The sequence below is a fragment of the Poecile atricapillus genome, chromosome Z, assembly GCF_030490865.1.
Source record: "Poecile atricapillus isolate bPoeAtr1 chromosome Z, bPoeAtr1.hap1, whole genome shotgun sequence".
Lineage (NCBI taxonomy): Eukaryota > Metazoa > Chordata > Aves > Passeriformes > Paridae > Poecile > Poecile atricapillus.
This window is the reverse complement of record NC_081289.1, coordinates 27,213,906-27,234,175: the sequence shown is the minus strand read 5'-3', so window position 1 is coordinate 27,234,175 and position 20,270 is coordinate 27,213,906. Positions and strand designations below refer to the sequence as shown.

General features: G+C 38.9%; 1 protein-coding gene across 1 annotated transcript in view; it reads right to left on the bottom strand.

Annotated features, from left to right (window-relative positions):
• Positions 1 to 20,270, bottom strand: part of EP300 (E1A binding protein p300) — a 60,315-nt gene that overhangs the window by 6,965 nt on the left and 33,080 nt on the right. Inside the window, exons 12-28 of the mRNA XM_058864589.1 lie at positions 19,751 to 19,860; positions 19,069 to 19,224; positions 17,560 to 18,003; positions 16,878 to 17,066; positions 15,787 to 15,943; positions 15,124 to 15,242; positions 13,673 to 13,912; positions 13,029 to 13,117; positions 10,521 to 10,601; positions 8,346 to 8,402; positions 6,809 to 6,886; positions 5,684 to 5,751; positions 4,867 to 5,017; positions 4,180 to 4,326; positions 3,654 to 3,767; positions 1,862 to 2,027; positions 1,056 to 1,220 (exon numbers count right to left, since the gene is read on the bottom strand). Coding sequence (XP_058720572.1) covers positions 1,056 to 1,220; positions 1,862 to 2,027; positions 3,654 to 3,767; positions 4,180 to 4,326; positions 4,867 to 5,017; positions 5,684 to 5,751; positions 6,809 to 6,886; positions 8,346 to 8,402; positions 10,521 to 10,601; positions 13,029 to 13,117; positions 13,673 to 13,912; positions 15,124 to 15,242; positions 15,787 to 15,943; positions 16,878 to 17,066; positions 17,560 to 18,003; positions 19,069 to 19,224; positions 19,751 to 19,860 — 2,531 coding nt within the window. The remainder of the gene's footprint in view (positions 1 to 1,055; positions 1,221 to 1,861; positions 2,028 to 3,653; positions 3,768 to 4,179; positions 4,327 to 4,866; positions 5,018 to 5,683; positions 5,752 to 6,808; positions 6,887 to 8,345; positions 8,403 to 10,520; positions 10,602 to 13,028; positions 13,118 to 13,672; positions 13,913 to 15,123; positions 15,243 to 15,786; positions 15,944 to 16,877; positions 17,067 to 17,559; positions 18,004 to 19,068; positions 19,225 to 19,750; positions 19,861 to 20,270) is intronic.

Sequence of the window (20,270 nt, the reverse complement as noted above, 5' to 3'; positions counted from 1 at the left end):
AAGATGAGGACTTGAAGCTATACCTTGTGGGAAGCAAACAATACCTTCCTAAGAAAGATGTTACTTAATGCAAATTTGATATCATATTGCTTAATTTCCTGCACTTTGTTTAATCTAAGTCCTTGAAAGAAGGTATTGCAAAGAGCAGCACAGGAGAATCACAGGTTTTAATTGTAACATTAAACCTAACTTTTTTTGATCCAAAGATCTTTCAACAAAAAATTCTAACCTGCCAAAAAAATCTAGTAGTTGATAAGGTGACAAAGCAAAGGCGTTTAAAGAGTTAACTAACAAATACTACTGCATGAACAAAACTACTAACCTTACCCTAGATTCACAACCTCTTCCATAAAAGCTCACAGCATCCAAGGATAGGCAGATACATAAATTCTGCATCTGTTCACTTTCAAACTTATTGTTGAATTAAGAGGCATCTTTTTATTTTTGAGAGGATTTTTTGTTGAACTTGATTACACTGTTGTACATTCTCCAAAAAAAAAAAATGCACCATACACCAGCAAGAAATTTCTCTAGTTTAAAGCAGCCCAACAATAGATCAGCAGTAATTTGTGCTCCAGATCCTTAATGCCACTAAAAAAACCTATTGAGAATCAAGTACTAACTCACAGCATTCCATTACTTTCTCAGAACATTCTGCTAAGATTGTGTCATAACATCTAAGTTATAAAGAAAAGAGTGAGCCACTATTAAAAAGGTAATGCTTAAGGATAAAACTTCCAAAACAGGCTGAGGTGGCAACATGATCATTGATAACAATTGGATTTCAGCATCAAAATATTCAATTAGCAGCTGTTTCAACAAAATTACCAAGACAGGTAATTAGATAGTTTATAGCCATATGAACACCCACTGTTCATCCAAATGTAGCTTAGTGGTATTTTATCAGCTCTCGTTTCTAAACTAAAATTGAAATTTATATTAGAGTGAAAAATCCAGTTAACTGAAGTGCCTTTCCCCCCTCTTTTTTTTTTCATCATTAGCCATATATAATCAGAACTTTTACATTAGATCATGAAAAACAGAAGCATCCTTACATCTGTGCTTTCATTACTAGTGTTTTCTTCTCTCTTCCGTTCTTCTTCCTCTTGCTCTAGCTCCTTAATGCTCTCCTCCAGAACGTTAGGCCAGAAGTCCCCTTCAAAGTAAGGGAGCTCCTTTGCACTTGTTAGACGGTCTTCTGTTGCCTGCTTAAATATATCCTAAAAGACAGCAAACCCACTTTTGGTTATCACTATTACAAGTCACGTAATGAAAAGCAATGTTCTCAATGAGTGACAAGAAAAGGCATCAGCAGACTAAACAAAGGAAAGCTTACTATTTCAATGCATTTTATGAGAGCACATTCTAAGTGCAAATTTAACACTGTATCAGTTACAGTTTGTCAAATATATTTCGAATATTCCCACTCAGAAGTAAGACATCATTACTGTGTGCTAGATTTCAATGTGCGTTCTTACCAACTGGGACAATGTAATGACCATAATCTCCACTCTCATTTTAGTCTTGATAATTCCAAAGATTTTACATACTTCTAAGTGCATCAGCACCCTAACTCTGCAATTTGATCTAACACAAGATTTAAGATTCCATGTACATTCTTTTGCTCTTTTACAGTATTCCTCGAGAACGCAGTTTGTTCTAAGGCACTACTTGAAGTCTTTTGCTAGAATGATTTCAGAAGCTACATGTTTTGAAGAGAGTAAGTTTTAACTCTAAACTTTTGGTGCTCAATTCACTTAAAACTAATGCAGTAAACACCAATAAGCAGGCACAACGCTTAAGGCAAGGAAGAAATCAGAACAAGATTGGTCAATCTCCCCCAAGCACACCCTTAACAGACCTTGTAATCATGGACGATGCGCTCTGACACAGACTTGTCCAGCATCTTTTTGTACCACTCCTGCAGTCGCTTGGGTTTGGGTATCTTTTGGTCAGGAGGATGGCAGTGGAAGATGTAGTCATCTCCTTCACTGGGCGGGCACGCCCAGATGTGTCCAGTAGTATACCTGGTGTGGGCAGACAAAACCGGGATATGTGGGCTCTGACAATGGACTCGCGCACTCTCTTCTCTGGCACCAGGTGGCGCCACCACCGAGCTGGCGGCTGGTCCCGGACCTAACATTTCCATCTTTTCACTAATTTTCCAAAATCCAGCGCTATATATCGAACACTTGTACGTAAAGGGTGCACATTTTACAGTCTACATAAAAAACAAAGCCTGACACAAACCTGCAACTGCCATCTCCCAGTTAACTAACGGGAGAAAGATGCAGTCTAGGTATTCAAGTAGCGAAATCTTGAGACAGAGCAGTATTACTTCAGGTAGCAACATTTTAAAAACAGATTTACTTAAAGACAGAATTCACATTTCTATTGTAGATCCTCTGGGTTTTGAGAATTGGTTTGAAAAAGTTTTAGAATTATATCTGGGAATAAACAGGCACTGCCAAACAATAGTATTGAGTGCACAGTCTCGAGTACTATTAAGACAGATGACAGCCAATTAGCAGCAGCTGCAGCGAATATAACACCTAAGATCAGTTCTTCATCCTCAGTTCTTCTTTATTAGTTTTTGAAGAGAACTCTAGTAGGAGGAATAATCAGAGAAAAATAACCATCCTTTCCCTGTTGGGAAACAGCTCTGCAGAACCCTCCCCAAGCCCTGGGAGCTGCAGCCAGTTGTCATTCCTTCTGCCTGAGAATAGAGAGATGATACTGCATGACCAAGATTGTTTTTCCAAAATGAAAACCTGATGTTACCCATTAGCACAGAAAATAGCATTAAGTAAAGCTGAGGCTTGAATTCTATGCACCAAATGTACAGACTCAAAAGTTAGAAAATAGACAAGAAAAAAAACCAGAAAGAAGCCTAATGTATGCTTTTGAATTAATAAAGAACACACCACCTCACTGAGGTACTGAAGATAGTACTACTTACCTCCATTTCAACTCCCCTAACTTTTCTTATCAATGTTTTAAATGTAGTCCGTAACAATTTCTCCACAAATAACTTCACCAGCCTACACTAGGTACCTTGACAATAGTGGGATGTTTACTTCACTGGCCTTTCTACTTCAGTAACCATGGTCATTTAATTTCCACCCTTCTCGTTGCAGCAGTGTTCTGTGTTATTTTGTGCTGTCCAAGTATATTTTCCTCTCTCCTAACTCTTCAGTTTCTCATAATTTCAACTAAATAAGATTTCTTAGTGGCTTTATGCAACTGTTACAAAGTTATAACTTATGAGTTCATCAGTACAGACAAAATACACAACTTTCTCCTTATAAACAAGGGTAAGGACTTACTTGCTAGCCCAAAGGAATGACCTAATTAAAGCTGTGGCATTACACAATGACAGCAACATTTTATGGAGAAGAGGCTTACTGTTTCTACTTAGACTTCAAGTTTTACATAAGTTTGGAAATAAAAATATCTGAAGCAGAGGCCTCCTGTGAAAAGCCTGCAATACCTCCTTCTCTTCTTTTCAACTGTACACAGTTGTTGTCAAGTTATTCTATCACAGGTTGATACTTAGGCCCCATATTCTTTACTAGAGGATGTAGTAATTTAATTTGCTGCAAGAACTACTCAGTACAAATGTTACACAGAAGAAAATGTTGTAAGATACTTACCCTAGTTTCTTAACGTATTCTAGATATCCAATTAGTATTTCATGATAGACAGCAGTCCTCAAGCATTTAGGGCGGAAAAAATGAACACTGTCAAGGTAAGATATATACACTCGCCTAAAAAAAAAAAAAGCAACAAAAAGCATGAGAAAGAGGAGACTTTTTGAAGTAATCCTACAAGTTTATTAATGTTATTTTATACATCTGAAGCATCCATTACAACAGCAATCTGCAAAGCCTCTGATTCTAGTTTACCTTTAGAAACTTGGCCTTCTTTTGATATCCTAGCCTAAAACTATTCAACTCCTTCCTTGAGAACACAGATAAGGTGATCCTTAAGGCAAGGCTGTCTGCCAGCCAGCATCCTCAGTAAGAAACAACTCTGACATTACAGAAGCTACTTTGTTTCTAGAACCCAGCAGCACTACAGGTCTCTCATAAGCAACAGAGAATCTCTATCCAGAACTACAAGAGGTTCATCCAAAAAAGAGAGTACCGAGGTAAAACAGACTTTCACAGGGTTCCTCACCTTTGATTGGGTGGAGGGCAGTCCGAGCCATACTCCTGCACATGCATCCCAAAGAAGCACAAGTCTACTCCATCGATCTCCTCAAAGGCAAAAAGCGCTTTTGTTCGGTAAGGGAAAGACTCTGCCATCTCTCCACTGTCTACAAACCTGCAGACCAGAAGATAAAGAGGAATACCAAATATATTCACATATCAGAGACTGCATGTTACTAGGTGAAGGCAACAAAGATCAAGGCTACTCTAAGGGTAATTTTAGTGAAATTTGAAAGTAGTTTATAGACTACTCAAATATGAGTGACTCACTTTTTACTGTGAAAAAGACACTCATCACAAAAAATTATTATGCTGCTGGAACACCTGATTCCAACCAACAAACTGGCTGGTGATGAGGTTTTGAATACAAAAATATTTTTTGACTGGATATTAAGAAAAAAATTTCTTCACAAAAAGGACTGTCAAGTATAGAAAAAAGCTGCCCAGGGGAGAGTTTGAGTCACCATCTCTGGAGATATTTAGAAGATATGTAGATGTACATGGTTTAACAGTGGCTTTGGCAGTGCTAGGGTAACAGCTGGACTCAAGCTTAAAACTATTTTCCAACCTAAATGAGTCTATTTTATCAAGTGTATCATGTAAGTACAAAGAGCTCCCACTTCCACCAAAAGAAAGCAAAATTAAACAAACATACCTCGCTTTCATTCCTGGTTTTACTTCCACAGTTTTGTCAGATGCGTGTACCACCCTAACGGTGACCTCTCCTGCCTCAGGGTGATTCTGTCGTCTTAGAAAATCATTGACTCTGTTCTCCAGGAAGGTACCAAGTCTTGTAGCTGGTAACCCTGCAGAAAGAAAATACAGCTCTAAACATATACAAAACTGAACTGTTCATATGTGATTTCTCTACTCAGATATCAGATGAAAAATAACTTAACACATGCAGCATGTTAACATAAATTAAAGCTTTATCTTTAAACCCTTCCACTTCTAGATGGGGTGAGCTGCTTTTCCCCTGCAGGCACATTTATGGCTTATACATTATTTAAATGAATAAAGAATCTGTATTTCAACCCAACTTTTATCTTGTCTTAAAAGTCAATCACAATTACGGTTTCTCCTGAATAGGTGTTAAACTTACTTAAACCGGATTACAAAACACTGTTTTCAGACATATCTTCACAAGCAGACATTGCATTCGGAAGTATATCCCGTCTCTAAAGCCGTACTAGCCAAGTTAGTATCTCCACTTAACAAAAGAATATATTTCAATAATGGAAGTGGTCTAAAACAGTATGTTAGCCCTCTAAAACAGACTATTAACTAACACTCCCACCTGTGAATGCAAACACTCTGAACACTACAGAACTGATGGTCAAAACTGACCAAAAGTATCCTCCTTGAGCTCCAAAACACTTAAATACAACACAAGTTTAAAAGCCACCTCTTCCTCATTCTTAACCTATTATTTAAATTTGCTGGTGCAAAATAAATCTAAATAAGAATCTTACTTTTAGCAGAGAATTTGTTCTCTTTCCTGGTTCGTCCTGTTTTCTTTAGGCAGCCATCACAGACAAAGCTGAAGAAAAAAAAAAAGTGAAGTCACCCCAAGTCAGACCACCAAGTTCTCTAGCATCTTAGCATTAGAAGCAAACTCCTTCACCAGATCTTATCTGATCTGAAAAATACCTTAACTGAAATTTGAAATAAAAGCACAAAGAACAGCCCAACTGTTTCAGAGCTGCAAAGGAGGATCTAAGCTCCAGGTTCTGCACGCCCTATCAGTTGTCCACATCACCTCTGGAAAGCCCGGGGAAGTCTCCACTGCCAGGTCTGACAATATCAGCTCAAAGTATTCTTGGAGCAAACAGGCTCAAACTGCTGCCTCTGATCATGATAAGACACTGCAACACCAAGCACAAGGCTGATTTTTTTTTTAAATGCCCAAGTACACTGTAGACTGAAATGATTCTATGATTCTTCCTCACAGGAGTAAAAGTCTCTGCAGCATCCACAGTCTTCTGCAGCAATGTGGATGGGACAACAGAATGCTAAACTCACAGCTTTTTTGACAAGAAATGGGACATTTAAGCTCTTATAAAACTTCCTCAACATATAAGTTATCATCCTTCTTAAAGTTTTTTAATCAATTAGAAGAAAACACATACGTTGATCAAGAACCATGGAGTAAAAGAAAGTTATATTTGTTTTAATATGCAATCTGATCACTGAGGTCAAAAAAGTTGGTTCACCTGTTAAATCCTTGTTATAAAATTTTTTGAAGATGACAAAGCAGTATGATTTGTACAGAAAACAGATCAGTCTGAAACTGTTACTAGAATTAAAAACATCTTTTCATGAAGGCTGAGAATCTCTAAACATAAAAGGCCGAAATTGAAATGCTCTCTTCCACACAAAGAAACATTGGAAATATTAAAGATTAGAAAACTTCACACAAAACACTGTAAGATATACTGTCTAAATTTGATGTTACTCTATAGATTGTGTAAAATTTTCAGGGCATGTAACTTCTTCCATTAAACAGTCTTTTAAATATAACCAATATAAGGAAGTTTATGCACGAGCTTTACCAAACAGTAAACATGCTAACTACTTAATAAGGAGAAATTGCTCACCCAGAAGGCCAGATTATCTCATTATGAAGAACACAGATCTGGTGCATTTTTCTTCCACACTCTATACATTCAACAAATCTGTACGAGGCAGAAAAAGGCAAAGGGAAGCAAAGGTTAGTAGTAACACTGCTTGCTTGTATATTTTGTAATATTTTATTCAAGCACTTCTAGCATTTAGGCTTTTGAGTCTGTTTAACACAGAGAGCACATCTATGCTGAGAACAGCCTTCAGAATAAATTAAGAACCTGCCAGCTCAAGTCAGGCAGACTATGCAAGGGCATATAATTACCATTTGCATTTACCATTACCATTTGCTTGTCTTACCACTATCCACTCCTTTTTTTTTTCAAGTAAAGCCCTTTTAAGGATAAAATCTGTAAACTGCTTGTTGCTATAAAGAGTAGAGGAAAATGGATATACACATGTCAGAAAGGAAGAACCAGATTAAATACTTGGCTGTTAGTTGCCCCACTATGTTTGAACCCTGCGGTATATTACAACTATGCTGCAGAAAGGTGGGAAGGAAGAACACAGAAGCAAATACCTAAGTCACTTTCAGAAGATCAGCAGAGATTTAAGAACAGCTGAGACAAGTCATATGGTTTAGTTCCCAGATGTCAGTGAACATAATTCTCCAAAATATCTAAGGTTGCTTCTGGTATTGGGACAATCTGACTCCTTTTGAACATGCCTGTCTAAAAGCTTGAGACTTTGAATGAATAGTTGCAATCTATGTAGAGCATGTCGTATCACACTGTAAGTTAGGTTTATATTCTATCTTCACTTTAACAAAGAGAAAGAAAATTTATGAATCAAGTTACTATTCTCTCCTTCCCACAGCCCTTGCAAAACAGAAGAACTGGCTGACCCTTGTGCCTTTAGAAGGATGGTGTGGGAACAATAAATATCCTTTTTGCTCATTCATTTGAGAACTGATATGATGTTTGCAAAATAGAAGCATAGGTGTATGATGCAGGACCATGTAAAGCAGCTTCAAAAAACGGCTCAGGAATACAAAGAAAAGCAAAAGCAGCTGAGTCACCATCATCTCAATGCTACTGAATGACTACAGTTCTGCTTTCAGAGCAGTAGAGAACGGGCTGATCCAAAATATAGCAACTTTTCCTTCTACTACAGCTGCCTGTAAAATGCAGCAACTAGAAACGCCAAAGGCACTAAGAGCTACTGCCAAATGACTCAAATGAGTTCTGAGACTTGAGCATTTGCCGCAACAAAGTTTCAAAGCAGAGCTATCTGCATTCATCCTTCTGTAGAATCCACATGCAAGACAACAAAATGGAGTCATTTCAGCCCAGACATCCAGTGTTATGTATTTCTCAAGCACAGCCACAGTGGTTTGGGTTCTCAGCACTGAATGCCAGATCTGATGATTAGTGAGCAGCCCCTACCAACTAACAGAGCTACATGAAATTGGAAAACATTCAAAGACAAAGCTGACGGTGAATGAATAACATGTATCTTACAAGGGATTTATAATAAAATGAGGATCATTCAAAGAGGGACAGCAATACTTACAGCTCAGGATCCAGTGTATCATTTTTCCTTTTTGAAAACTGTTCTTTGTTTATTGTGCTATGGAGAAACAGGCAATAAAACTCAGTTTTAACACAAGACAACAAACATCCATGCAATACCACACCTATCCACAAACCAAGACAAAACTTACAAGCAGAATTTTTAAACACTCACTGGCACTACAAGGAAAGTAATTGTATTTTACAGTGACAGACAACTGAAGTGTACGCCACTCCACTTTGTCTGTGGAAAACATTACTTTTCTCTTCTGGAGAACACTGCTCCCATATTCAGTTTTACTACAGGATAAATGTTAAAGCTTGCTGACAATTCAAGTTTTGATAGGTCTTATCAGTATTTAATGGTGAAACGACTGCTTGATATGCCTCTCATGTTCTGCAGGCAGAGAATTCCAATTATCTTTGATTACTGAGAAAGGTAGGTTATCTTTTTTCAGATTCCCCTAATCCTCCTCCTCCTACATAAATTTCAAAGGATAAATTTCAGCTTCCAAACCCTGCAACCCCAGCCCAGCCACTACTATACATTATCTATACCTTCTCTACGTAATTTTCAAGGCCTAAAATTCCATCTTTTTGACAGCGAGGTCCCAAGTATCTTTTAAATGACCTGGTTCAGAACATACAAGAACACTCAAATCCATGAGAACTTGCCCCAAAGAGTGTTCTCCATAACACGAGATCAGTATGTCCCTCTCTGAAATGCAATGACACAGACTCCAATTTGCATGAGATGAATTAACTTTCCGCTTATTCTCCTCTTATTTCAGTGTTTATTCTGAATACTTGAAGCTCCTTATAAAATAAATGATGAAGTCAAAAATCTCAATTATCTTAAACTACTCTTATAATAAGGTGCAGGGAACTTAATCAGGACCCACCATGTATATTCCTATGACTCTAGAACGATTAAACTTTAGATTTTTGCTTCTACTTAGAATAGCAATCCACTTATCCACAGGGACATGACCTGGCCCATTGCACTGACTGGTATACAACATTGTTTCTTCCTTTTTCCTTCCAGAAAGGTAGATCACAGAATCCTAGGATAGTTTGGACTGGCAGGGACATTAAGAGATCATCACCCCCTGCCACTGTCAGGGACACCTTCCACTAGACCAGGTTGCTCAAAGTTCCATCCAACCTGTCATTAAACACTTCTCGTGATGGGGCATTCTGAACCTCTTTGTGCCATCTGTTCCACTGCCTCACCACCCTCAGAGTGAATAACTTCTTCCTTGTATCTAATCTCAATCTACCCTCTTTCAGTACACTTACATCATCCCAAACCCAGATACTTCCAGTACTGTTCTGTATGTATCCCTTAGTGCATCCAGAATCTGGCTCCAAATGAAAGTTAACTCAGCTTGTCCAATTACCAACTTCAGCAACTCTCCCTCTGACTTCAGACCTTCCTAAATTCCTCATTTTGTTCTACCTGGTTGTTGCACTGCCTTCCTGCAAAGGGATTTCTTGAATAGCTCAGAGTAACTGCTTGGCACTCGTTTGTCCCTCAAGGGCTTCCATAGCCTCCAAAAATTCTGTTTCAATATTTTTTGTGAGGGGAGGTATGAGGAGGATGCAGCAAAATGAGAGGCTGCCTCAACAGTTTGCCACTAACATGGTAAAATACATGCACAGCCTTTTATTGTGTCCTCAACAACCGCACAGTATTTCTTGTAGGCAGATGGCATTCCAGTAGTGAAATGTTTGTATGGCAAAAGGAGCTTGCCTGCTTCTAATTTGGATGAAAAACAACCTGATGTTGAATACAAGTTTAATAGCATAGCTAGGGTATAAAGAAAACAGTACATTTGACATTTCAAGCTATGTCTGTCACACACTTGCCTGCAGGCTTGGTTATTTTTCTGCAGTAGAATACTTCCACTTCTTTTTCAGGGAAAAAAGCCATTTTCTTCTTTCCCTTCTATTGATACAGTTGCAATTTTTAAGCACTAAGTGCTTATTTTTCACTAGTTCAGACAGTCCAGGTTTTGAAGACAAGCACAAGTCCAGGATTTTATGATGGATCTATCATCCACCTTCTACTAGCCTCAAAACCTACAGCTGAACCCCACCCCCTTCCCTACAGAAAGCATTGTAGGCCAAGACACAGGTCACAAAAGCACAGCTCAAGCAAGCACAAATAACTCACGTTTGAGGTTGTGATGGGTCATCTCCCAGAGAAACGCTCTCCCCTTGGATTTCGTTGAAGCACTTCTCACAGAAATGATACCTGTCAGCAAGAAGGCCATATTTGGGTGAACTGCTCCGTCCAAACAACACAGCCCAAGTCAAGCAACGGAGCCACCAATCACAGCAGGCCAAGGAAGGGACAGGAGCAGAGAGCAGGTCATCAACGGCGACAAGGATATTCAATGATGCAGATTTATGGGCCCCACATTGTGTTTGGTTGGTTTGGTTTTTTGGTTTGGATTTTTTTTTTGCGCAATCAAAGCCAAGTGCAGACAATGACAAGCATGAAGGAGAAATTAAAAAAATAACACACACACAAACAAAGAAATGGGGGTTTGCAGGACAAAAACAAAAACATAGAAGCAAGACAAGACAACACAAAGCAGAAAGCCAAGGCAAAGCACAGATTAGCATTAAATCTCTCAAATGGGTTCACAAGCAGCAAACGATAAAAACAAATTAAACAAGAGTATTCCATTTTAGCATACCCATACCCTCTTCATTTTAATAATCCATGCCACGTACAGCAAAGAATTAAAATGAGACAGGGAAAGAGCAGAAAGAAGGAGGAACTGCTACTCTGACTTGTACATCAGCACAGCAGTTCTGTTGGGAGGAGGATCTGCAGGAGATCAATGGAAGAGAGGTAGCCTTCCATCTTAAATGTATAAATGCTGAAAGGTCACAGAATTCTCTCCCAGTTGAAAGGGAAAGCTAAATATCAGAAACTTTAGGAACAATAAAATCTGTCCTCAGAATTCTTACAGACTAATAGAACTGTCAAACTGCATGTTAACTAACATTAACTAGACACATAATGCTCTACCATGGATATGACTGCCATAGCCCAGCCTGCACACAGAACAGTCCTGCCATCACTACAGCAAGCATTACAGAGAAAGATTTTATTTTTACTTCAATAAAATAAGAGATTAATTCATGATTCTACCCTAGCCTTCAAAAAAGGTCTAAAACTGTGGCTTCTCCATTATAAGGCATGTTAATTGAGTGCACAAGACAGCTAAAAATAGAAATAAAAATATTCAAACAAGTTCATTGTAAAGCCACACTAATCTGTGTTATTAGCAACTGTCAGGCTAAAAAGACAGGTCTCAACCTCCTTTCTCAGTTTTCATCTGAGATAATGCAGAGAACAGTACTTCTGGAATTATACATTTCAATCTATAGATAGATGCATCTGTACATATGATGCAATCTATAAGTCACACATAGGCACCTGTTGAATGCAGACATTCCCTTCTAACATTTGAAAACGTCAAATGTCAGATTTCTGAGCAAGTCTTTCGGTTCCTCTAGTACTTGCCCATGGACAAATATAAGCAGAAGATACTGACATGACAAGCTCTAGACTACATACAAGTCTAACACTACAATAGCTATTGTAGGGTATTACAGGACTAAAAAAGTAGGAGAAATTTTAAAATCACCATTTGCTGCTATAAACCTTTATAAAGCTTTAAAAGATTAAGATATAACTTGTATAATCTTTGATTGCTTTTATCAGACCAGGTGCTTAAGGAAGCTACAAATCTTGGAAAATTGGCTTTGAGGTAAAATCATACACGTTTTTGTCATTCTGGTTTGTTTTGGGGCTGGTTTTTCTGTTTGTTTGAGGTTTTTGAATGAATGGAGAGCAGGAACTAAATAAATTGGTGGATCTTGGAGTTAAGCAGTTCTCTGCTCTAATAGGGGCATTCTTGTGACAGGCAAGGGAATATGGGAATGTTAAAGCATGTGTTTGCCTGCTTCTTCCTGCCTCACTTCCTCAGCTGTCAGATTACTAGCAAGAAACTTCCTTCCAGAAGTCAAGTTTAAATCCTTTAATAAACTTCAAGTAAAAAGTATACTCAAAAGAGCTGTAGAAGGGGCAGCATTTTACAGAGCTACTGATAGCTACTGCCAAAACAATTCCCTTTAGGAAACTTTGTGAGAAAAAGCAAGCACCAATCTGCTGAAGATCTGAATACACAGATCTTCCAGTTAAGATGTGCAATACAGAGGTAAGTTTGCTCTTCAGCGTTAACATCACAAGAAAAACAAAGACTTGCCAAAACCAATATGTATTATGAGCACTAATACACTTTCTGCATAGTTTACTCAGTGTTCTGCACGAAAAATACTGCTGCACAGTAGGAAGCAAAGGCAACAGACTTGTATTATGATTTGTAGGTAACTGAACATTTAATTAAATGCAGGATCAAAATGTAATAAAACATCACATTTCTGCAAACAAAGGAGGGAAGAACAAAGGCTGCAGTGAACTTTTCCTCAAAAAAATCATTATTAACACACAAGGCAAACTATTCAAGAGCACTTCCAGCAAAAAATTTTTATCTTAAAACATAAAGGTGTGCACATATAAAGAGGGTGTCTATGTAAATACATGCATGCCTGTAACAGATTGATTGCAGCATGCACAAAACTGCACCAACTGAGTTTTCCTTACCTGTTCTGGTAACTGTAGTAAGTGGCATCTCGAGGGATCGTGCATAGCTGTTTGCCATAGCAACACAAAGTCTGTGGCGAAAACTCCAACTGCAAAGAGGAATGGGTCGTCTTAGTACTCACACATTTTCACTTGCTCTCTGTGGGAAGCAAGTGTAACCCAGACAGTGATCCACCTTACTCTGTGCATGGATCTCTCTGTACAGCAAAGGGTACGCACTGCTAGTCACAGAAGACATTAAGTGGGCTGTTATTTTCAAGTTAACTCTTCTCCAAAGACAGAAAGCACATCAAACAAGGGAAAGAGAATTTCAATATACAGTGAAATACAGAACTTCTGAAGTAATAAAAACATGTCTGTTTGCAATAGCAAACGTTTGTCCTAATCAAAATAAGCCTTCTGTTGCAGGCTTTTTTCCCCCCTCAAGGCAGGGGGATTAATCCATTTATCTTTAAATAGATTATTTAAAGACCAGATAGAATTAGAAGACCCACAAAATGCTCAAATTCAGATTACTCAGGATTGCTAAATCCTGGTAAACTTTGGAAATTTTGGACCCACCATAACTGATAACTGCAACCGCTATATTTTCCCCCTTCAATTCAAGGAAGCAAGCAACAGACTAAAGATATTTACTTTCTTACCTTTCTTCCACAGCAATAACCAAGGCTCTGCATAACTGGGTCAATTTCTTGCTCAAACACCTCTGCCAGTTTGGAACAGTACTTGTATACCCGGGATGTTTTGCGGTTATACAACCAGGCATTATTGAACATGAGCCAGATGTCATCTACATACTGCCACGGCTCCTGATACTGTCCTGTGTCCAGCTTTCTCTTGATAGTAGAAAGATCCATGGGATTCTTCACTATGTCAAAATAATCCTGCAAGAAAACGCAGCACATCAAAACCCTCCTAGAGAACTGTGTTGTGACATGAGAGCATGCGCATTCTCAGCATATAAAGTCTTCTCATCAAGAAAAACAGGTTCCTCCCTGACTTGATTGTCAAACTACTTGTGACACACAGAACGCAATCTCTAAGTAATAGCATATAATTCCTCAGTGCTTTCTTTTCATTATTCCTATATTTCCCCAGTGCTGTTGCTCATTCACAACTAATGAAATCAAGTCACTCTAATTTTAATCAACAAAACAAGTATTACAAATAGTAGAAAATGCCAATATTTTTGCAGCCATTGTGATCCAAAGACATACACAAGAACATTAATATAAAGCAACTGTTTCCAGTATCCCAGAAAACCTAACAAAAATAAAAAACTTTATTCTACAATAAAACTTAAAAATGCCTTTTTCCAATCCACCATTGATACAGTGCAACATATACAAAAGTCTGCAGAATGACAGTCAATTGAAAGCTTGCTAAAAATATTAGCAAGTGTATAAATGCTTGTAATACAGCAGGCCTTGAAGTTTCCTAGTATCTGCCTTAAAAAAAACCCCACACCAACAGCAAATCAAAACTCTTTCAGGCAAAACACGTTGTCTGAAGCACCTAAAAAGGACTTCTACATCTGTGTATTTGTTTATATTTTGTGAACTTGTGTGGTCAATTCAGAGACTATAAAAACACAGATCCTTGAAGGATAATTGTCTTCTCAAGACAATTCTAAAATGAGCAGAAAATTTAATCTAAAGAAACCTCTAACTTAAATTGTTTCTTCTTTTCCTATAACTGATAATAATCATTGATGGATATTTTAAAGTGGGTTTGATCTGCATAATTTCCCACATCTTCAGACAAGATTTATACATGATGAGAAACACCTCTGAAATTCAGCAATAAGAGCATCACAACATGAAGCAACTACCATAAAAAGGCCATACAGCACTTGGGGTTCTGCTGGTAAATCATTCCAGTGCATGCTACATCTGGCTTATTTAGTAAAATGAACAGAGAACCAAACAAACTTTCCTAAGTCAGACCTTGTATGTTCCACCGGCGAAGTTAAACCTCCCCAAACACGTCAATATGAAGACGTTAACAAGACAGATGTAAGCTCTTCTCAAACAGGTACGTCAAAATACAGTAGTTTTGAATTAAAACCAGGAAATTATCTTGCTAAGACACTCACAGGAATTCCTAGTAGCTGGGGATCCACAGGCTGTCGAAATGGAAGAGACTCCGGATCCTGACGGTAAAGTGCCTCCAGTGTTGGCATAAGCGCCTGCCGCAACTCTTCTGGCTTGAAAACTTTGGAAAACAATCAACATTAGAAAGATAGCAGAAACAGCCGGAAGGAAGAAACCTGCTAGAAAATGCAATGTCTGTGGAAAAAGACAGACAGACAATGGGTTTAAGGTACTTAGCATGGCTTGTTTATCCTCTAAAACACTGAGTCGCGAGGAGTATATTAAAATGATCACCTGAAGAAAAGGCGATCATAAGACGACATTGATGAGTAGAGATGGTTCACATTCCAGATACATCCCCTCTCAGAGGCCCCGAGAAAAAAAATTGTCTAGAGAATCTGTAACTCAGTATTTCAAATCTCCATTGTATTGACAATTTTACTACGGCTTAGTGTCTAATTCTAAAGGCTTAAAGAACTTGCCCAAAGCCAATTATAAGCACATGTATTATTAGATATTTTTGTCCAAAAGCCACAAAGAACAATCCATATAAGTACCACATAATCCACTAAGTACCAAAAAGGAAAGCCCAGGGTTTTTTTTCCCTGCAGAGATTTCTCTAGGGAGATGCAGTGAATTTAAGTAAAAACAGTCTTTCTGCTTACTTTTTTTCTTAGACTGCCCAGCTGCTGGAGAAGACTGAGTTGCTGGAGTAGTAGGTCTTTCTTCCCCCTCTGGTACTTCAGTCTTCATTTCAGGTTTCTTCTCTTCTTGCTCCATTTGGTCTGGTTTACATTCCTCCACGACTGGTTCTACTTTAACCTGGAAAGCAGATTGAAACCTGTCACTTAAATCTCCTGGGAGGCCACCCATGTACACTTCCGTCCTTTAAACCTATCTGTCACACTGCCCACCCACTCTTCTATCTCCTTTGTAGTCAAAACTTGGCCTAAAACTTGAGCAAATGTGTTAGAATGCATCTTTAAACACTGCAGTAGTAGCAATGACGAGCTGCTAACGAGTTCTGATCTGCAAGCAGACACATGGGTACATCTTCAGGCAGTTCTAACAGCCTCTCATTCAGCAGAGCTGCCAGGATGATGCGACTGGCAGCCGCACTCCAGGCTGTCCTCTGTGACAAGTTCTCAAAGCCCAGTAAAGCATCCCACCATGTACATATAGAATCATTAAGGTTAGAAAAGACCTTTAAGATTAAGTCCAGTATTAACATGGCACTGACCAGTTCACTGCTATGCCACATCCTAAAGTGCCACATCTACACATCGTCTAAATACCTCCATGAATGGTGACTCAACCACTTCCCTGGGCAGCCTGTTCCCATGCTTGCTAACCCTTTCAGTGAAGAAACTTTTCCTAATATCTAATCTAAACCTCCCCTGGCACAACCTGAAGCCATTTCCCCTCATCCTAGTATCTGCTATTTTAGCATCTATAGAACTGACCCAAGTGCGTTCTCACTCACTGGTATTTTTATATATAAAAGCTGGCATTTACCAAAGAAAAGCTTCATAGCAACCACATTATAATGGCCTTCCTGTGGCCACTGACTTCTATCACAATTTCACCAGAAAACACAAACTTTTCTTTAGGAATAAGTCAAAATACAACAATCAAAACTGCAGCAGCAGGTAGCACCTACAGCTCTCACTGAATTCTGGAAGGAATGACAGAAAGCATCCAGCAGTAATAGATGAAGGTATTCTACCCAACATCTGATCAAGACCAACAACCTCACCTCAGGTTTCTCCTCCATTTGCATCTCTGTTTGTTCTGGTTCCCCTTCATCTGTTTTAATCTCCATTTTCACTTCCTGCAAGGGTGGCTGCTGCTGTTCTGGAACAGTCTGCTGAGAATTCACCTCTGTGCTGCTGGTGGATGGGGGGTTGGATACCTGCCCATCAATGCTCACAGCTGGCTGTGAAAGCTGAGGGAACAAAACATTACAAACAGGCTTCTAATGAACCTATTTTTCTTTCCTAATCTATGTTTTACTTAGGCTACATTTCCACAGAGTTTAAAAGCACTCCAGAGCCCTTCTAATTGCTCTCCCTGAAGAATATAGTGTCCCACAACCTCAACTAGTGGAAAATTATGTATCAGAGGCATGCACTAGAAGGCCTTGTCTATAGAAATTTACATTGTTTCCCCTAATGTATAAGCCCTATGCATACATATATGTAACCAAAAACATCACCCATGTTTCACAGTGAATTTCAAAAAACGTGCAAGAATTCTGTAAAATACTTCCTCTCTGGGAACAACAGATGATCTACAGACTTGCCTTGATGGAAAAAGTTTACTCCCCACATACAAAAAATCCCGTGTTTTAATATTAAACATGCCAGAAGCACACAGCTGAAAATTAAACCTTACACACAAACATTTGCAGGGAAAGCACAATTAAAGTATTTCCTTACAGGTGTTGTGGGGTGTTGAGGTTGCAGCGGTGCTGTTGGTGTGGGAACAGACGCAGTCGTGCTCTGCTGTGACAAGGGCTGCTGCTGCTGCTCTGCAGAAGGGGTAACTGGAACTGGAGGCTGGACTTGTGGAGGCAGCTGTGCCTGCGGAGGCGTTGGAGTCTGCCTTTGAGGGGGGTGCATAGTTTGGGACTGCGGTCCAGGTGGCATTGCCTGAGGAGCAGGTGTGGGGGCAGTGGTGGCAGCAGCTGCTGCCGCCTGCTGTTGCTGTGATCCCAAGCCTGGGGGCGTGTGGTGAGGTGTTGGGGTTCGGCTAGGTACCGGAGAAGGAGAATTTTGGTGCATGGGAGGCTGTGGAAGAGGTGGGCAGTGAATATGGCTCCCTTGAGAACCTGGAGCCATTGCAGGAGAGTTGACAGGACAGGAAGCGCTGGTCATTTGTGCCTGTGGGAAAACAGGTACACATTTGGAATGACTTGAAATACAAAAGCAAGATAAATTACTGTCAAACGTCTGCTTTCCCACAGCATACTTTATAAAATGTGACAAACCATCTGCTTCACTTTTAAAAACTCTTTCAAAAAGCAGAAATGGTCTACTTGATTTATTTTGTTCTACCCAAAAATAAGGCTATTTTATAATTTATTCATCTCTTTTAGAGAAGTTTCAATAGAATAACATACTTGTTGATAAACTTAAAAGAATGGCACACCTACACTCCTGGTTTGCAAAACATTTCTTTCTAAAACTGCAGATTTGTACATCCTGGATATGGGACAATACACCACAGTGAAAAACTGCATTCAAATACACTTAGTGTGCCCATGCCTCCACCCCCAAGATTAGAAACTGAATTTATCATCACAAATAAGTACAGCTGTAACTCTACCATTATAAAATTACAAAAAAAAAATGTATTGGTCAAGATAAAAAACTGTAACTCCACAATAATCTTGCCTGCAAACTAGGAAGAAGCATCAATGAGAAGCAAACTGACGTTCCCTACTTCTTCCTGGCCTGAAAGGTTCTTGCTGAAAAGGGAGAGGGAGAGGACAGAAAGGAAACTGCTAGACTGTAAGTTCAGATCTTCAGTAGTGATAACCCTCCTAATTCCCCAAAGCCAGCAGCACACAGGCCTGGATAGACATGCCTTTTTATGACTTATTCTGCCACCTCTTAATTTCTCAGGCTCTGTTGCTTTGCTGTTCAGCAAGAGAATCTTAACTACTGCATGCTGAGTCACAATTTCTTCTTTGCTTCATAAAAATAAACCTAAAACAATTCCTCTCTAACACTTAAATTAAAGCCCGAGAACAAGTCAACAATATTTCACCCTTGCCATTCCCAGTGCTATACCAGGAATGGAAAGTCTCAATATATGAATTTGGTTGACTATAATTCCAAAAGTCTCTCAAGGAAACAAGTTCATCTCCATTACTACAAACTGAACAATCATAACCAGTATATGACAAAGGTCACTGACAGCACTTCAAGAAATCAGAAACTTACTTGAGATACTGGTGTCTGATTGCCAGGCTGAGTCATAGGCATGCTCGCTGCATTCATTCCCGGGGAAGAAGCAGGGAACTGAGTCTGTTGTAGAAATTGATTCTGACCAGAAGGCTGGCCAACTCCTGGTTGCTGCATACGTGAAGGAAATCCCATCTGGTGAAAAAAAAGCAACTCATTTCACACAATGTGCATACACCTTCAAAACATTTTACAAAAAAAAAACAAAACACCAAAAAAACCCAAAAAACAAACCCAAAAAACTTTTATCAATCAGAAATTGATGCTTGCCATATAAATGTAGGATACAACATGAAAAGCCTGCTTATAGCTCCTCTCAAAAGACACAATTTATGATGATTTCTCCCAAAAGCAAAGTAAAAGGATATTGATTTCAGATTGGGACTGTGGCTTAAGATTTATTTTGGTTCCTTGTTTTAAGAATGCAATAAAAAGCCACTTCAACTAAATTTTTAGGCAAGTCTTACCACAAAGATCTAAAGATTTACTATATATCAGGCAGATTTTAAAGCAGAAGCAAAAGACAGAAACCAAAGGGCCAAGAGAATGAAGAAGTGATGCTTGATTTATTTTCAAATTTCTTTTATTTATTGATTTTAAGGAAACCACAGACAAGAGAAGCCAACCTGTGAACTCAGCCCTGGAGGGAAGGCGCACTGACCTGGTTCATGGCCCCAGCCTGACTTAGCTGTCCAGGGTGCTGAAGAGGAGGGGTTTGTCGGGGTCCCATCGGTGACAGCTGCATGTTCATCTGGCCAAACTGATTCATTCCTGCGAGTTTGTGCCAAAAAAACATGTGTAAACAAAGGTCTGAAATCTCCCTTAGGCATCATTCAACATTCGGAGAAGAAATGCTGTTTCTTTCTAATTTTGCTTTCTAGCAACCAGCTTTCAATCAAATATTGCCTTCTATTAACTAGTTATGTGGAATTCTTTTAAATATAGTGCTCAAGCTACCTATTCTTTCAGAATACAGATCAGCTTTCCCTCCCTCAAGACATCTGTTTCCACTGTTATTAAAACTCATTAAGTTTGAGAACTACTGTAACACATGACAAATACTGATTGTCACACCTGCTGTTGAAGATAAACTTTCCACAGAAAGTTGCATTATCATAATTACATATTAGAAATTCATTTATTTTATCTCGAACTGTATCTTAAGTTCAAGTGCTTTGCAT